At 36.3% G+C, this 18,705-nt stretch overlaps 1 protein-coding gene across 4 annotated transcripts in view; it reads right to left on the bottom strand.

The window, feature by feature from the left end:
* The window catches only part of arnt2 (aryl-hydrocarbon receptor nuclear translocator 2), a 92,402-nt gene that overhangs the window by 53,675 nt on the left and 20,022 nt on the right, over window positions 1-18,705 (bottom strand). For 2 of the 4 annotated variants that reach the window (XM_067444967.1, XM_067444958.1), the window contains exons 4-7: window positions 18,628-18,672; window positions 17,233-17,446; window positions 16,731-16,944; window positions 270-372 (exon numbers count right to left, since the gene is read on the bottom strand). In XM_067444967.1, coding sequence (XP_067301068.1) covers window positions 270-372; window positions 16,731-16,944; window positions 17,233-17,446; window positions 18,628-18,672 — 576 coding nt within the window. The remainder of the gene's footprint in view (window positions 1-269; window positions 373-16,730; window positions 16,945-17,232; window positions 17,447-18,627; window positions 18,673-18,705) is intronic. The other 2 variants (XM_067444982.1, XM_067444974.1) reach the window with 1 other exon arrangement.

Raw genomic sequence — 18,705 nt, 5'->3', positions numbered from 1 at the left:
GTATTAAGTAATCCGTGTACATTCTTTAATCACTCGTAATCTTTAATTAAATATATATATATATATATATATATATATTTTCTTCTCTGATGGCGTGTCTACCGGTTATGTTTTTTCTTGTTCGAGAAGCCGTTACATTTGGATATATGACACAATAGGAAAAAAGCTATCGCAACATCTGTAAAGTCATCCTGACTTTAACCACAACATCACACCACCCCCCTATAATTATAAGATCTGTGAGCTCATTGAGAAACTGTAAACTGTACCTCATTCTGCAGATAAAGGAACGTCTGGACCCCATACACATCCTCATAGAGGACTGCTGTCCTTCCTTCTTCACTGTCCCCGTCTTTAGGTCCAGAATACGCCCTGGATATGCAGAAAAAACAAAAGAGGAAACATTAGATGGATTCAATTAGGAATAGGCATTTAAAAATGGGCATATTCTGTGGTACAGTACTCTGAATAAAATCACTTGAATTACCTTAAAAAATTAAAGATACACTTAAGAAATGAGTTAACTAAAATATTTATATATACTACAGGTCAAAAGGTTGGTTATTATTGATGCTCAATAATTATTATCAATGATTAAAAGCTGATTTGAAAAAGCAGAGATAATTTAGATTGTGTTCCATATAAAACAGTGATACATTTTGTTGTTAGGATTCTTTGATGAATAAAAAGTTCAATAGAACAGCATTTGTTGTAACATTAAACATTTGTCTTTACTATCTATCATATTTGAACAATTTAATGCTTCCTTGCTCTATGATGTATAAGTGTTCGTCCCTTCCTTTCTTTTTTTAAATTTTACTTACCCAAAATTTCAAATGGTCGTTTGTGAAGGGTCTATACAAAACATTAAAGGGATTGTTCACCCAAAAAGGAAAATTTGATATTTATCTGCTTACCCCCAGGGCATCCAAGATGTAGGTGTGTTTGTTTCTTCAGTAGAACACAAATGAATTCTAACTCCAACCATTGCTTGTATAATGCATGTCAATGGGGTTTTTTATGAGAGTCACTATGAGAGTAAAAACACATAGACATATGAATCCATATTAAACCTTGTGACTCGTGGAGACACATTGATGTCTTAAGACACGAAACAATCGTTTTCTGCGAGAAACTTTAATTTTTTAAAATTTAAATACAACACCGTCCCCGCACCATCACTGCCTGTAAGTGAGATCAAATTACACGGTATGACGTAGAGATACGCGCAAGAATCACTTCCGCTGCTTGTATGCAATTGCGATACGCAGAATCTTGTACATTGATGGAGCGGTCGCGGTATTTGAGGTACATTTTTTATATAAACCCTGTTCGTTTTCTCATACAAACCAATCGTTTCATGTCTTAAGACATCGATGTGTTGCCACGAGCCACAGGGTTTAATATGGATTCGTATGTCTATGTGTTTTTACTCTCATAGTGACTCTAATAGAAAAACACCCCGTTGACATGCATTATATGAGCAACGGTTAAAGTTAAAAATCTTAATTTGTGTTCTACTGAAGAAACAAACATGCCTACATCTTGGAGGCCCTAGGGGAAAGCAGATTAACATCAAATTTAAATTTTTGGGTGAACTATAACTAAGCAGCGCAACTTTCTTCGGTAATAATAATAAGAAATGCTTCTTGAGCAGTAAATCACTTGACAGTGAAGGATGGAGAATGGAGATATGGCTGCTGAAAATGTAGCTTTGCGTCACAGGAATAAATGAAATGTTAAAATATTTTTAAACAGAAAACATTTGAAATATTGTACATTATATTATAGTTGTTTTACTGCAGCCATGGTGAATAGACTTCTTTCGAAAAATATTAATATATCATATTTTTCAAACATTTTTTATGAAAAAAATAAATAATTCAAATTACACTCCAGGAGTATTAATAATTGGACGTAGATTAAAAAAAATTGGTTTCACATACATTCTTTTTAGAATATCACATACAATAAAGGTGCATTATCATCCATTGGGGCACCTGATATAATCAAGGATCATATTTACCAATATTAATCAAAATATTGCTACACAACCAATGGAAGCACCTGCTATCACCTCATATCACTTCAACATCATGTATCCTCAATGCCACCTAACACATTTAGAGTTAAAGATCAGATTTATGCGAGTGATTTAGCTGGGCTATATTTTATTGTGTATTTGTAGGGAACAAAGGAAAAAACTATTTGTGTTATTCCAATTGAGTTTTTACTAGTATTGTTGATTATTGTCGCCCTATTTTGAACCATTATGGCCTTAAGGTACAAAATACATTTCTAAGATGCTGCAGTAACAGTTTTCAGGGGACGTTAAATCCTAATGCACCCCATAACAAACAACAAATGTGCCCACAAACATGCACAGATGCACAGCAAATGTTATGAGCATCTCGTTCCCTGCTACAACATCCGTTCAATTATACGGCACAGAAGACTGGCTACAATAATCAAAATCACAACAATTTTAAAGTTGTTTTTCCCATACAGCACAGCTAGAATAAGGGAGGAACGCAATCCAAAACAGTCAAAAAAAATTATTGGCATAACAAAACACCCACAACAATATTCAAAGTGTGAGTTATACTTCTCGGAATGCTGATACCTATAGGACAAAAGCTCAGGATTATTGAAGCCTGAAGTTATTTCCATAAACAAATTAGCTGACATGCCTTTCAGCGGAGTAGAAGCGGTCTCCGCACTGATCTGGTGACAGCTGCTAAAGCCCTCAGGAGCAGATCTAATTGTCGGGAAGTCTTTCCACTCTGAAGGACAGACGCCAAGAACGTTGGAAGCATTTAAAAGCTATTAATACTCCTTTCCAAGACAGATAACAACACAACCACTCAATAAGTTCAAGCACATCAAGAAAGAGGCCCTTGATAGTTGTTGTTATAAAAACAACTGGGTGAAAAACCATATGGAGATGATAAACGAAGCTGGACTATGATCGTAAATCACCCAGATGGCGACCCACTGCCCTGAGTATAGCTGCACGCTGCTACCAACAACCCAACACCACCAAATAGGTCAGTCATGCTGTAATATCAGCCTTTCAACAAGGTAAACCTCACTGGAAATGGAAAAAATATTTTTGACCGCAAAAAGGTTTTTCAAGGCCAATATAATAACAGTTTAGTGATGTCAAATTAGACAGGAATTTTTCCACAATAACCTCCACAATAACTCTAACCTCTCAGCCTCCCCCAAATTTAACTTTTGTTGACTTTCTGATGACTTCTAGCCGTCAAAACTGGATTTTGTGTGATGCAGGATGACAAATTGTCGTAAACTGCCAATACTGAGTTTGGCACTGAATGCTTCAAGATAACACAGGAATTTAATGAAACATCTCACAGAACAACAAGACATCATGTATATCTTATATTTTTATTTTAAGGTTTTATTTGGTGTGTTCGTTTTTAACTTGAATATGTCTGACTTCCAGACTCATCCACTTGCTGTTATTTTAGCTGTACAAAGGTATTCCATTATGCAGCTTGATATTGAAAAACTGGAATTCAAGATACTAAGATTCAAAATACTTTGTCTATCAGCTAGAGAGAGCCTTCTACCCAAGAAACTTGTCAACGTTGCAAAATAAGATAATATGACAGTATAGACACTTTCCTAAACTGAAAGATGGGACATCATTAGATGGATAAGTGGACCCAGACAACAATAAATAAAAAATAAAATAAAAAAACATTTACAATTCATGGTATTTAGTCATGTGACTGGCACGGAGACACAAAAAACACCTATAGATCTGCAGAATAGGTCCCAAAAGCTCCAAATATTTAGATTACAAAACAAAGATAGGCGAACAAACTGTAGGTTTTAAACACTTCCGAGATATTATATATATATATATATATATATATATATATATATATATATATATATATATATATATATATATCACACTCACACCGTATAATTTAAATGATTAAAAACAATAAGACACTCTAACAGCTTAATGTGAAAAACACTTGATATGGCTTAATGCAGGTGTTTTCAAACTTTATGATGCCATGGACCCCCAAATACGATGAATCTTTTAGAATGGGGATCTATTTTTATGAAGAAATATTTAAACTGTTAGATAAATTGTGTGGCATTATAAAAACAAAATATTGTTTCCAAACTAAATAAATTGGCTTTACTTAATGTTGTATGTATAAACATAAGGAACATTTTTCAACTAAAAATTATTTGTGTAAGCAACTTTAAAGGTGTCAAATATTTTATACTGTTGTGTTGTCTGAGGTCTACTTATGACATTCCCATTGTTTTTACATTTAAAAACATCATAATGAATAAGTAATAGGCTATTTTCTACGCTGGTTTTGAGGCTCTCTCCTGAACGCTGGGTTTTGATGGGCGTGCAGCACTGAAGACTTGGAAGTAAACGCCCACGGCTAGGAATGGATAAGATTTGCATATTTAATTAGCTTTTGCTCCTGTCAGTTCACACGAGGGAGGGATTGTTTTGAAATCAACAACCCCAAATAATTCTCTGACAGGGCTCAGTCTCAAAACGTATTTACCAAACAAACACTATGATTTCCCTCTCATTTATTTATTTTTTTATTACTTGCCGCCCGATCGGAGGATATAAGCGCGGACCACACACACGCACGTGCACATCAAACACATCAGAGATCAAGAAATCTATGTATTTATATGTAGTCTTAAAGTTATGTTGCTTGACTGTTATGTAACAGTCTGTTATGTTGCTTGATATTGCAAACGGTATGTTATAATTTTATTTTAATTTATTTTCATTATCATAAACACTTTTTTTTTTTTTACTGTTTTAGTGTGTTATTCTTCTAGTTATTTACCTATATCGGCTAATGAAAGTGAAAGTGACATGAAGGCCAAGCTCGGTAACCAATACTCAGAATTTGTGTAGTGAATACACACAGTAGTAAACACACACACGCACCCCCACACACACACACCACTGGAGCAGTGGGAAACCATTTTGCTGTGGCGCCCAGGGAGCGATTGGGGGTTAGGTGTCTTGCTCAGTCCTTTCAAGAGGTTACTTCCTGACTCTGTAACCATAAGGCCATGACTGCCCCAATTTAATGGAAGTCTAACACATTCAAAGAAAACAGCTTACTTATGCATTACAAAGTAAGGTCGATATGGGCAAGCAGATGAACCCTTAATATTTTGCATTTGCATTTATGCAATAATATGAACACAACTTGTAAAATATAAGTACAGGTACAGTTTCGTACAGGTAAAAATAATTGGAAGAGATTGACACCAGAAGCCACATTCAAGTTACAAATGGCCGCACACGCAACCTGGTAATTCAAGCAATGACCTCGTAAAAGCCACTGACCAGTTTTACGGTAACTCTTTGATCGCACCTCAATCAATCTTCTTGTTTGCACTGGTATGAGTAAGTGCTAGTCATACATGCATGGTGGTTCGCTGTTTTGAAGACCGGCGTGGGTTTGGATGACCGTTCCTCAGCCTCCTGTTTCCCAAAGCAGAGCTCAGCAGGTGGGGTTTGCTTTGGAGCAGGTTCCCTGGATGCTTCCACAACGGAGAACTTTGGTTGATCTTTGAAGGAATCCAACAGCAGGCATGGGAACATCACCTCCTGACGAGAACTACTACTCCAACTTCAACTCTGTGACCACCTGAAGGGAATCTAAGGACAACGCTTGGTGCAACGAGGAAATGTTAGCAAGAACTCCAAGATCGGTCCCAGAACCACAAGGACTTCCAAGCAAAATCCCCAAATCCTCGGAGAAGAAAAATGCATAATGTGGAATCTGGGCAAAGGCCAGTTTCATTAGCATCAAAGAATGCATAAAGGGCCGCACCACACATATATATCACATTTTGCCACACAGACTCCATTGTTTCTCCTCTGTGGGCAAGTGGATCATTATTATTCTAAAAATGAACAAAGCAACAAAAAAATGGCAAATATCCCAGGCCACCAACCACAGCCAAGCTAAATATTTAGGCGGCAGTCGCCGTCGACAAGACTGTCGTAGATGGAAGGACAAACAAATAGAGTTGCCAGAGAAATAATAGCTGTCCTTCAAGGATGTATCCAAATGAAAAATAAAGCACGTAATGAGAACGTTATCTTCATCAGCAAAGTATGTTTGGAAAAATAAACTCAGGAAAAATGAGTCAGTTTAGTCATCGACTAAAGAAAGCTCTTTTGAGTTTAAGTCTTGTTACACTGCTTGAAGGCACTCTGAAATTGTTTCACATTTGAAATTCCTATTTAACTTTCCCAGATAATTTCAGGTTAAGATGTTACTTGAATCTGTAACCTTTATGAAAGCTGTATTTTTATTTAACAAATTTGTTTTGCCCATATAATAAGATTTTTAGGTTAAGCTTATTTGGCTTGATGTCTACAGATGATGGGCTGGATGAAGCAGCTTCAACTCGAGCTGTGATATACCCCCAAAGTGACTATATTTACATTTACATTTAATCATTTAGCAGATGCTTTTATCCAAAGCGACTTACAAAAAGGGGAGAGCAATAGAAGCAATGAAACAAACAAGGACAAACAGCCTGCAAGAGCTGTAAGAATTCTCAGTTAAACAAGCACAGTACACAATGATTGTGTAGGGCAAGGTACCTAAGATAAACGTGGAGTTCAGGAGGTGGTGGGATGCTGGAACATCTGCGACTGAGGAGAGGTGAGCAGCAGCTTATTTACTCTGGCTGTTGATTGAAAGATTAGATGGGTTCCCTCCTCCCTAAATTTCGTTTAGAACTTCACCTATATTTAACCATCATTCGATCAATCCATGCATTCCCTGTGATGTTGGCAAACACTTGCACTATGCTGTACAAATAAAATACACATACACACACACACACACACACACACGCACACACACACACACACACACACACACACACACTTATTATTGTTATTCCAAAAAGCCGCTTTCTCATATATTTGCAGTTATTGTCCTAAGATTAGTCATTCGTTTTCATTTCATGTTACAGCTCATAGCTCACAAAACTTGTAAATAGGTTAGATACGTAGGCTACGGGCAACAAAAACTAATTTGAGGATTCTTCGCATGTCGCAATGCACGCTGTAATAATTGATGAGAAAATATTTCATTGTGTCACCATGAAGATGAATTGCATTGTAAAAATTCTGATAGATCAACAGAATTTGAGACTCATGCCATTATGTGCATAACTAATGTTATGTAAAAATGGCTCTAAATGGCAGAAATGCCTTCCGTGGGCCATTCATTATGCTTTATAATACACATTAGTATCAGTTTTATGGTCACCAGAGGTAAAATGCATTATGATACTTTTCTATTAATAGTTAGAGCTTCTGCATTACAGAGTACACTGCATTAAGATCAACACTCTGATGTCTCGTGTTATTTATATTATTTTGTTTTGCAATTCAGTTTAAACACTTAAAACATAACCATATATAATGCATTTTAACAGTGATTACTATATATATATATATATATATATATATATATATATATATATATATATATATATATATATATATATATATATAAATCACAATGCATAAAGAATACTATTTTGATACATTACATACTTCACATAAAGCGCTTTCATGTATATAGGTATTTGTATATGAAACAAGAACAGATTGTGTAGTTGTTACAATAAATTGTGTGTTGTGTGGTCTGATAGAGGGTGTGCAAGATCACACACACGCACACACACACATATGCACACACATGGGCTGACACACGCACGCACACACGAAGCAGCCCAAATCACTCTTAATCAATTATGTATGCAGAGCCAACCCTTAACATTCCAGCACAGAGAACACATTAGCAGAGCAGAGTTTGAGGAGACATGGAAAATATCTTCCTTGGCCGCTTCATTTGATCACTTTATCACTAAAATATATGAGGTTATCAAAACCACATCAAGAGAGACATATTTTATCTGGACCATCAGCAAAAACAGAATTCCTTCTAAACTTACAAAGTTCTTTGACGGGAAAGGACATTCCTTATAACCCTTGGAGATGTATTTTTTTTATTATGATGTATAGTGGTGTCCAAACATCTGAGATCACCAACAAAAATTAAACAAACGTTCATTACAAATTACCATTCAAAGATTTGGGGTCAGTAAGACCATTTTGGCAAAGATGGTGATGCCTTTTTGGTGCAGAAACTGAAGCTTAATGGATCAAATCAATGGACTTTCCTAAAGAACAGCCATCCCAAAGTATCCATCCAAATCTATTGAAGCTTGGTTCAGGGATCAATTATAGAACGTTCTTGAGTGGCCTGTACAGTCTTCAGATCTAAATCTCACTGATGTTTTGTGGAACTTAAAGAAAGCAGTGGTAATGTGAAAACCAAAGATTATCAGTGATCGGCAAGCCTTTTCAAGCGAGGAATGGGCTGAGATTGCAGTAGAGAGGCGACAGAAGCTTCTAAGCACTTACAGGCAGCATTTATTGGAGGTCATAAAGAATAAAAGATTCTGCACAAAATGTGACTTTTGGGGGTTGAATAATTTTGAACACGAATGTTTAGAGCCAATTAGACTTTTTCATCTCTCATCAACTTTACATTCTCAGAATCACTCAAATGTGTATTAGGAAACTTTCTATCCGCTTGTTAAGTCATGACGTAAGGAACGCTATTTCTAGGGTCCAAGCCTCAACTCATTTCACTTGAGAATGCCATCGACACCCGTTTATGAGCGCTATTAATTCATATTAAACATCAAACGTTTAAAATAATTTAACATTTTAAATACTTACAGTCTACACAACAGTCTCTTTGGTCACAGCATCACATACATTAATATTTTAACGATTTAAAAAAGATGAATCACTGTCTGGACATCTGGAATTTTGGTATGGATATAAAGGTTATGATTATAGCTTTTTTGTAGTATTACACCACATTGTGTGTGTATATTAGCACCGTTTGTAGTTTTTCTTGTGGTATAAGATAGAGCGTTTGGACCCGGAAGCGCTGCCGCGTGACGTCAGCCTTAACAACCGGATAATAGCTTGCTGACACCTTTATTGAATAGTTTTTATAAAATTGAAAAAAATATTTTTTGCCGCACTGAAAATGAAAATCATTTACTCACCCTGAAGTTGTTCCAAACCTGTAGGAGTTTATTTCTTTTGCTGAAATAAAAAGTAGATATTCTGAAGAATGTTGATAACCGGACAATTGACAATAGCCATTGACTTCCAAAGTAGGAAAAAAATACTATGGAAGTTAATGGCTAGCGTCAATGATCCGGTTATCAACATTCTTCAAAATATATTCTTTTGTGTTCAACATAAAAAAGAAACTCGTATACGTTTGAAACAACTTGAGAGTGAGTAAATGATGACAGGATTTTCATTTTTGTTTGAACTATCCCTTTTATGTAGCAAGCATGTATTAAATGGATTAAACGTGACAATAAAGACATTATAATGGTACAAAAGATTTCTAATTCAAATAAAAACAGAAGAACAAAAATATGATGCAGCAACTGCTTTCAACATTGATAATAATAATAAAAGTTACTTGAGCGGCAAATCAGCATATTCAGATTATTTCTGAAGGAAATAAATGTAATTAAAATAATTAATAAATTAAATAGAAAAGGTCAATTTAAATTGTAATGACATTTCACAATATAAATACTTTAATCAAACAAATGCAGCTCTTGTGAGCATAAGAGAATTCTGTCAAAAACATTTTTGTTTTGTTTTGTTAATTACATTTACATGTATAAAAAGAAAGAAATCTCATTTTCAACGTGGTCTCCGATTGTTGGCTCCCACTTAATAGACACCAGGAACATGCTAATTGTCATAATACAGACAAACAGATTGGTGTGTACTTGTCACAGCCAAACCACTGTAAGCTAGACATGCTGTACAAAATTACACAGCTAAAATCATACAGAGATGAATACAGATGCCTCTTTGCATATAAAGTGAATACCCCGAGATCTGACAGCACTCATATTATTGCGGTGAGTAACAACAGACACTCTGACCCCATGTCTCATTTAAATGTGGTCCGAGCCACATCAACGACAGGTCCTCTCAAAATAATCGTCTCACGAGCGGTTGGCATAATGAACTGTGACAATGCCCTGCTCGCACCTTGTCCGGCTGTAAAGACGTTTTATTACATAGGTGGATATTATCATACGGCTCACTGAAACTTTTTAATAAAAGGAAATCAGACGAGCGGCAAAGGAGCTGTGAGAGACAGAGACCACACTGGATCATTCTGGCTATCGCTATAATTAAATTATATGCTTTTGGAGGGGGGAGACAGCATTTCAGGGTAATTAAAATATACTAAAACGAAACACTATTTTGAAATAACCATTTCTGCAGTTATGTGTACAGTATGCAAATTTTCAGTATGCATGGAATAGGCTAACTGGATGAACTACTACAAAATTTGGAGTACAACAATGCACACTCTGGGAAGAAAACTGCATCCTACAATTTAATGCACTCGACTTGATAGTCAATTTTCAATAAACAGAAAATACATTTCAGCCTTGATTTTGATTATTTGAGGTCTACAAATATTAAACTTATTTCAAAATAATATATAGTAATAGAAAAAAATATATTGACCGATTTTGCGTTTGCCAACAGCGATAATGTTTTTTGGGGGGCGGAGCCTACCTACTTGCAGAAAATCACAGTTCTGCAGTAGCAATCTGTGGAAACCACGGAATAAAAAACAATTTCATGTTTATATCTCACAATTTTTAAAAGGATAAACAAAAATTGTGCGATATACTCGTTATTGTCTTTTTTCCTTAGAACTGCGAGTTTATATCCCACAATTCTGACTCTTTTCCCCTCAGAATTGTGAGATAAACTCACAATTGCGAGTTATAAAGTCAGAACTGGGAGATAAAAACACGCAAATGCAAGAAAAAGAGTCAAGAATTGTGAGAATGTTATAGGCTATGTTTAAAAGTTATCTATATAAAATGTTTAACCTCTTAAACTCTGAGGTCCCTGTACAGGGACGGGAATGACATCGTCATGTATATACTTTCCATTTTAAATGTCTGTGGAGGAGCTATGATGTCATACGTGGTACAATTTGAAAGCTTAGAGTCTCTACTTTCTGGAGATATGCATCACTTTGGCATTTTTTTACACAAAGTAATGTATTTACAGTAAATTAGTCTGGTGCCATTTCCGCCTGGATTTGGCCTACCCCAATTGAAAAGCCTCCCATACACACATAAAAATGTGTGTCGGATCAAAATGTTGGTGTCATTTTACAGGAAACACTTTAAAGTTACATAAAACACTGCTAAAAGTGATAAACATGTAAGTATATGTTGTGTAAGCTGTTATAACCCCCCAAAAAATGAGGCGCTTTTTGATTTTTTTATATAAATACATTTTTGAAAGTGTGTAACTCAGGCCCTGTGTGCTCTAGGACCCTGCAAACAGTTTGGGCTGCTTCCAGCATGTATAATTAATTTAATGACACTGGAATATTGCATTTATATCACTGTATATGGTGATGGGAGGGGGTGGTGGAATGGGGTAGCAGGGTAAAGGGGAGGGGGGAAGGGGGAAAAAAGGGGGGTCATCCCTTCAGACCCATTTGAATCTTGCATACAACATGACACAGACAAACTTCTTTTTTCCACTATTTTCTGTAATTTAGTGGAAATAGCCCAACCTGTCTGCAGGTTCCTAGAGCACACAGGGCCTTCACTTTCAAAAATGAATTTATGAAAAAAAAAACTTCAAAAAGCGCCCACTTTTTTTTTGGGGGGGGGGGGGGGGGGGTATTACAGCTTAGACAACATATACTTACCAGTTTATCACTTTTAGCAGTGTTTTATTTAACTTCAAAGGGTTTCCTGTAAAATGACACAAAAAATTTGAACCTAGACCAATGTATGTGTGTATGGGAAGCTTTTCAATTTGGGTAGGCCAAATCCAGGCGGAAATCCCAAAAATGGTCTTGGAGTTTAAGTAGTTAAATATTTCATGCTGTAACTACTGTGTACATATGTCCCCTATAAACTGCATATGTGAATATAATGTAAAGTTACTGTTTACATGAAATGAATGCTTTATTATTAGAATCATTGCAGGTTTCATCAGTCCAGTCTGATGACTAACAACATGAACATCTGTGTTTAGCTTCAAAGGGCTTCATTGACGGTATTCTATAAAAATAAAGACACCATATTTTTTGCACTCCAATTCTGATATAAGAAGGCACAACAACTTTTTTTTTATTATCTTATTCTGTGGATTTTGGCCATTTTCCTCCCCTTGTTACGCTATGTTTCTACAGTCACTATGTTACGTCTGCTCTAAACGGGTCCATGCACAAACTGATAAAATGCACACTTTGTAAGTCACTTGGAATAACAGCGCCTTCCAAATGCATAAACATTTTAAAAATGTTAAAATAAAAATGTGTCCTTGACATAACATGCCAAGGCATTTCAGAATCTACTCTGAAATTTAAACCTGAAAATACTATTAAAAATAAAAACCAAAAAAGGCAACACTACAATAACCTTGCCGATTGCATATCTGATGTTTAGAGGAATATCTCACAGATTATGCGTTTGAAATTATATGAGTCCCTCAAAGTAATCAGCATTTCAATGAGGATGAGATGGAAAGATTGCACACAGTAAAAAACTAATATTACCCCCCAATCCCCCCCATCAGAGGACAATAATTCATCTTGTGGATAACTCATGGTTTGCAGAAGAGAAGAGGCTGTGTTTGCAGTATGTGTCTACCGCCCTCTAGTGGAGAAGCACAGAGTGAAACATTTACTGTGGACAAGTTCAACTTATTTAGAATAGATAAGGACATGTGCTTGATTTAATAAGCATGTATCTGTATTGCACGGTGGTCACAGTCGAAACTCAGACAATTTGAAAATAACTAGCATAACATTTTTGGAGAATACCATGGAGAAAATGCCCTATATATCTGACAGATATCACTATGATAGCACTAGCCGCTGTAATGTAAGAGCAGAGAAGTGCGGTCCGCCCAAACAGAAAACCTCTTTGCCTGTAAATACATTTGCATGAGAGAGGTCTTCAACTGCAATAAAGATGAATGGGAATGCTGATGAACAGCTTTCTCTTGATGCTATACAGCTCCTTGTGTGGTTGGGAAATGGGAAATGGCTCAAACCTCATTGAGGAGGGAGTAGAAAAACTAATAAAACACTCCAATAAAAACACTCCATTTCAAATCCTAGCCAACTAAATTTTCAACTAGAAGACGAATTTAGTTTCATTGGTGCTATAAATGGAAAAAATACTGCTCTCTCTTTAAAAAAAAACAAAAAAACAATCTCAGTCAAAGTCTTATGGAAAGTGCGCACGGAATAAAAAGGTAATTGTGACTATTTAGCTTAATTCTGACTTTTTATATCTCCCAATTCAGAATTTTGAAATATAAACACATAATTGTGAGTTATAATGTAATTATAATTATGAGGGAAAATATGTGAGATATAGAGCCCTATTTTAACAATCTGAGAGCATGGTCATTCAAAAAGGTGACCCAGGTGCTCTTAGGGCGTGTCCGAATGGGAAATGGTAAATGGACTGCATTTATATAGCGCTTTTAACAGACCTATGGCCATCCAAAGCGCTTTACATATCGCCTCACATTCACCCATTCATACACAGATGACAATGTCAGCCATGTAAGACGCCATCCAGCTCGTCGGGAGTAGCTGGGGTTAGGTGTCTTGCTCATGGACACCTTGACACTTGGTCAGGTGGATCCAGGGATCGAACCACCAACCTTACAGTTTGTAGACAACCTACATGAACCACTGAGCCATGAACCACTGAGCCCATGCCCCAACCCACTTAACGATGGACAGTCGTTTAATGATAAGAGACAGTCGGCGTGCCGCTTTGTCCAAAAGGGTTGTACATAGTCTCTAAATGACTAATGGGTGTTTTAGGCATAACAACCAATAAACCAATCAGTGTCATCTCCCATTCCCTTTAAAAGCCAAAGCATATGTTAGCCCAGCTTATGTAAACATTAACGTTTGTGAAACAAATCATGCTCCATCCTTTTTCTTTACTAAAAAGTAGCAAGAATTACAGACAACCAGCATCCATAGAAAGTTTTAGGTAATAGTGCAGGCCACTGATTTACAGTAGTATTTCAGTAAGACAGTAATAATGTGAGTTAGCCGTTAAGCCAAATACCTATATAATAAACACATTGTAGAGTACAGAATCTTCTCGACATAACACTATCCAGTATCCGCTGCACTGGTCAAGGTTTCCCTGGTCTCTGTGCGGCGCACATGCACAAAGTGTACTGTCAATTTGCTAATGTTTCGTTGTGATGTCACGACGAAATGGCTTGCGACTTGCTTGAAAAACGATTAACGGCTGGTTTTATTAACTCAGTCCACACATACTTTTGAGAGACAATAACTTTATATATGGTGCACTTTTAGATTTAAAAGTTTGCCGTTTGTTTTCATTTACTTAGAACATGGATGGGTAGGGAACATTGATCCTGGAGAACCACTCTCCTGCAGAGTTTAGCTCTAACCCCAATGAAACACACCTGAACAAGTTAATCAAGGCCTTCAGGATTACTAAAGTTACAGGCAGGTGAGAGTTTTTTCAGGGTTGGAGCTAAACTCTGCCGGCAGTGGCTCTCCAGGATCAACGTTCCCTACCCCTGACTTAGAACTATGTTACACACTACATGAAAGACAATTTTAAAAAAAATAATTAAATGATAACTGCGTTGGGCTGAAACCAGTAAAAAAACACATTGCACTAGGTGTATGATAGGGCCCATAAACTCAAAATTGCAATAAAACTGAGTTGTGAGATTAAGTCACAATTTGCATTTTGTTTTATCTGGTGATGAAAACAGGCATCCAAAGGATCTTGCATGAACAATGCACAAATATAACAAAAGTTTCTGGATGCAAAACAAAGCTTTTATCTGCAGAACATAAATCAGGGGATTACAAAACTAAAACCTCACGGTGCTTACAAGAGAGGGAATATGTAATTCTACCAGTAAATCCGGCAGCAAAATGTCTAAGCATCTGTATGTGATTAAATTTATACACACACACACACACACACACACACACACACACAAAGATGGGTCATGCAACCTCACTATGACATTTAACATTAACAGAGTGGGTTTTCATGTCTGAAAGGGCCAAGTCAAGTCCTGACCTCAGTGATGAGACTGAAACAGGCCGCTCAGCAAAGCAAATTCTACACAAACAAATCATCTGTACTTAAACACTGCAGTACAACATCTGCATATGATTATCCGTTTACCTCAAGATTGTCTTGAATGTCTATCATAAATGTATGCCACTAAACTCATTTTAGGATTCTGATCACGTAAGCACTTGTTTTTGTTTTATTTAAAACATTCTTAAAATAAAAAAGCAAACTTTTGCAATTATGTTCTCCTAAAAAGTTCATTAGCTCGATTTTCAACTGTTTGTTCGAAATTCGAATGCAAATTGTAATAAGCAGTGGTTTGTTTGAAAATCTCACAGTTGATTAAAGTTACCGCTGACTCGCTCTCGCCTCAAATACTAATGAGGCGTCTGAATGTTCCCTGCAGAGTAATATTAAAGAGGACATATTCAGTACATGCTGAATAAGCGGACATCTTTGATGTTCACTTAAAATGCTAAATAAAATAAAATAGTTCAAATTTACTTGTTTACTTGTCTTGTTTCTAGTTTAACTCATAATGATCGCTGGGAATTGTTACAATATATAGGTGACCTCCATAACATAAGCCAATCGCATTTCAGACTTAAAACAATATAGCCACTTTTTACTGATCTGAGGTAGATAAAAACAATATCATAAGAAGACGACAAACCACTGTCTGTATATACGTGTACACACCTTCACACACGCACACACACACACATAATGATTTTTATGCCGTACAAACTATATGTACCATATATTCTATCCCCTAACCGTTAAATACAACCCTCATAGAAAACTTTCTGCATTTTTTTCTGCATCATCATTCTGTATGATTTATAAGCTTTTTTTCCTCCAGGGGACAAAAAATGTCTCCACAAGGACAAGGACTTTAGATATTACCTTTATTGTGGGGACATTTTGTCCCCATGACGTAGGGTTTACCTGAACTACACACACACACACACACACAAATCTTATGATCAGTAAAATGTATTATTAAAAAAATTGTGGTAACACTTTAGTATGGGGAACACATTCACTATTAACTACAACTTTTCCTCAATAAGCTCCTAATTTACGGCTCATTAATAGATAGTATGGTAGTTGTATTGTTTAAGTTAATGTGTTTGGTAGGATAAAGAGGTGTAGAAAGCTGTCACGCCAAAATGATAGTAAAGACAGTAGACAGTATTTTAGAAATGTCGTGACAACACAAGTGTTGTAAACACCAAAAATATGAAATGCCAGGAATTCACCCAGACTGAGATAGAAATGTGTTGGATCAGCTAATTCCAACATGCCGAGTCTGACACCACGACTAAAACTTGACATTTATGGTAGCCATTGTCTCGCAGTTAATGTTCATGCTCCGGAGATGTTGAGCTGAAGCAGTGAAACGAGAGAAGCCCAATCATTTCCGGTCCACGAATATCTTTCAGTAACAAGTGCCCGTCTCTCACCTGTCATTGAATTCTCCGATGTGCTCAGCTGTTCCCTCAGCTTGTCTACGTCGTCTGGATGGACCTGCTCAAAGAGCGTGCTGCCAAACCACTCGGACTGCGGGTGGTTCAGAACGGGAGTGACAGAATCCGACACGTAGATAACACGGCCCGTCTCAGCCGCCACCACGAACAAGAAGCCGTCTGCCGCCTCCAGAATCAAGTGCTTCAGTTCCTGTGACAGTAAATAAAGTTTCAAATGAATCAATCAGACGGCAAAAGGCATGACGCAGATGGTGTACTACAGTTTTTTCAGCAAATCTGATCACGTTGACCTATTTAAAGTTAGAAAATTGCACATCAAATATGATACATTAGGCTTGATGGGTTTAATAAATGCTAATGTTTATTTTGAAATATTTGTGAGTTTTGAATTTTGATACATTGAGTGTTCAATGTAAAACTGAATCAGTAGAGATCCACTGATGTCTATCAAATGTTTAACTTTCAAGTAATTTGTTACCTGTTCAGTCAGGAAGGAGGGTTTGTAAGCACCATCGGTCGACGTGTTCCCCGTTCCCCTCATGGACTTCATGTGTGAGACGGCCATGCGCAGGATGGTGAGCTTGTCTGGTTTCCTCGCTAGAGCGCTGCAGGTGGGCACCATGTCCGACAGCTCTGTGATGTACTGGGTCATCTTATTACGCCGGCGACGCTCAATCTCACTGTGGTTCTCTCTGGGTGGAGAAAGGAACAATACTGCCATCATTAGGATGTAATGAGAAACACAGCACATTTTTGCAGCTAAATTTGGACTACAGGTACTGGATAATTGCTAGATAATTGCCATCAAGGATGTCAAAACTTCAACAACAAAATAAAGTTTTTTAAATTGTATTAATATATTAATAATAAAATAATTATAAAATGTAATAATCTCTATATATAAAATATACATTTATTAGTTAATAAAAATATATATTAGTTATGAGAATAAATACAACAATTATATACATTATATTATATTTATCATATAAAAAATAGTACTTATTTGATACATTTCCTCTTGCTAATAGAAAATATTCTAATAATATAAACATTTAAAAATAATAATTATACACGTATATGCATATAACAGCACTACTGCATAAAACATTTACTTTTTTAATTAGTGTTAATTTTATTATTTATTAATAATACATATTGATTCACTTCAATTCACTTCAAAATGATTTTACTTTTAAAAATCCAGTTTCTTCAACTCTGATTTATATTTTATACAGTGTAAAAATAAAAGCATTTGTGTGTGTGTGTGTGCACTGTGCAAAAATCAACATTTTTGATATCCTTCCCCCCTTTCACTTGTGGAATTACAACTGTGAAATTTTAACTAATCGCCACCTACTTACGGTTGCCCTCACATACTTTAATGCATTTGATGCTGAGTTTGATTGAAAAATAAATAATTATGGATTATTGTAAAGGAGGCCTTCATGACTCTTTCCTTTCAATAAACAGAAATACAACTTGTGCTTTCTTGTCAAATTTAGATAAAAGTTCCCTGGACCGATGTACTGCAACACTACTTCAACCAAAACATCCAGTTAAAAAAGTGCCAGCGAGTATAATGTAAGACCTTTTCGCTTCATTCTTGTGATTTAGCTGAGCCTTTGGTAATAAACTGAACGTTGACAAATGCAAACCAATCTTCAGAGGCCAGGATGCTGTTAGTCCACTGAGTGCAATGGCTCAAAGCGGCGCGACAATTTCAGATGAGAGTGTCAGCGGAGGACAATTAAGATTAGATCTAAACAGAGTCGCTCGCTTGTGAGGCCAAGGTGAGAGAACGAGGTTGATCCTGACAGCAAAAGGGGCCTGATTTAGCTATCCTGAGGGAACTTTCCCGAGACAGCCCTACCTGGCATAACGCTCCTTATCACCAGGAATTTGATCATCGTCATACCTGATGGGCGAAAAAAAAAAAAGATTTAAATTT

Source organism: Pseudorasbora parva, chromosome 1, assembly GCF_024679245.1.
Source record: "Pseudorasbora parva isolate DD20220531a chromosome 1, ASM2467924v1, whole genome shotgun sequence".
Classification (NCBI taxonomy): domain Eukaryota; kingdom Metazoa; phylum Chordata; class Actinopteri; order Cypriniformes; family Gobionidae; genus Pseudorasbora; species Pseudorasbora parva.
This window is presented reverse-complemented; position numbering and strand designations above follow the sequence as displayed.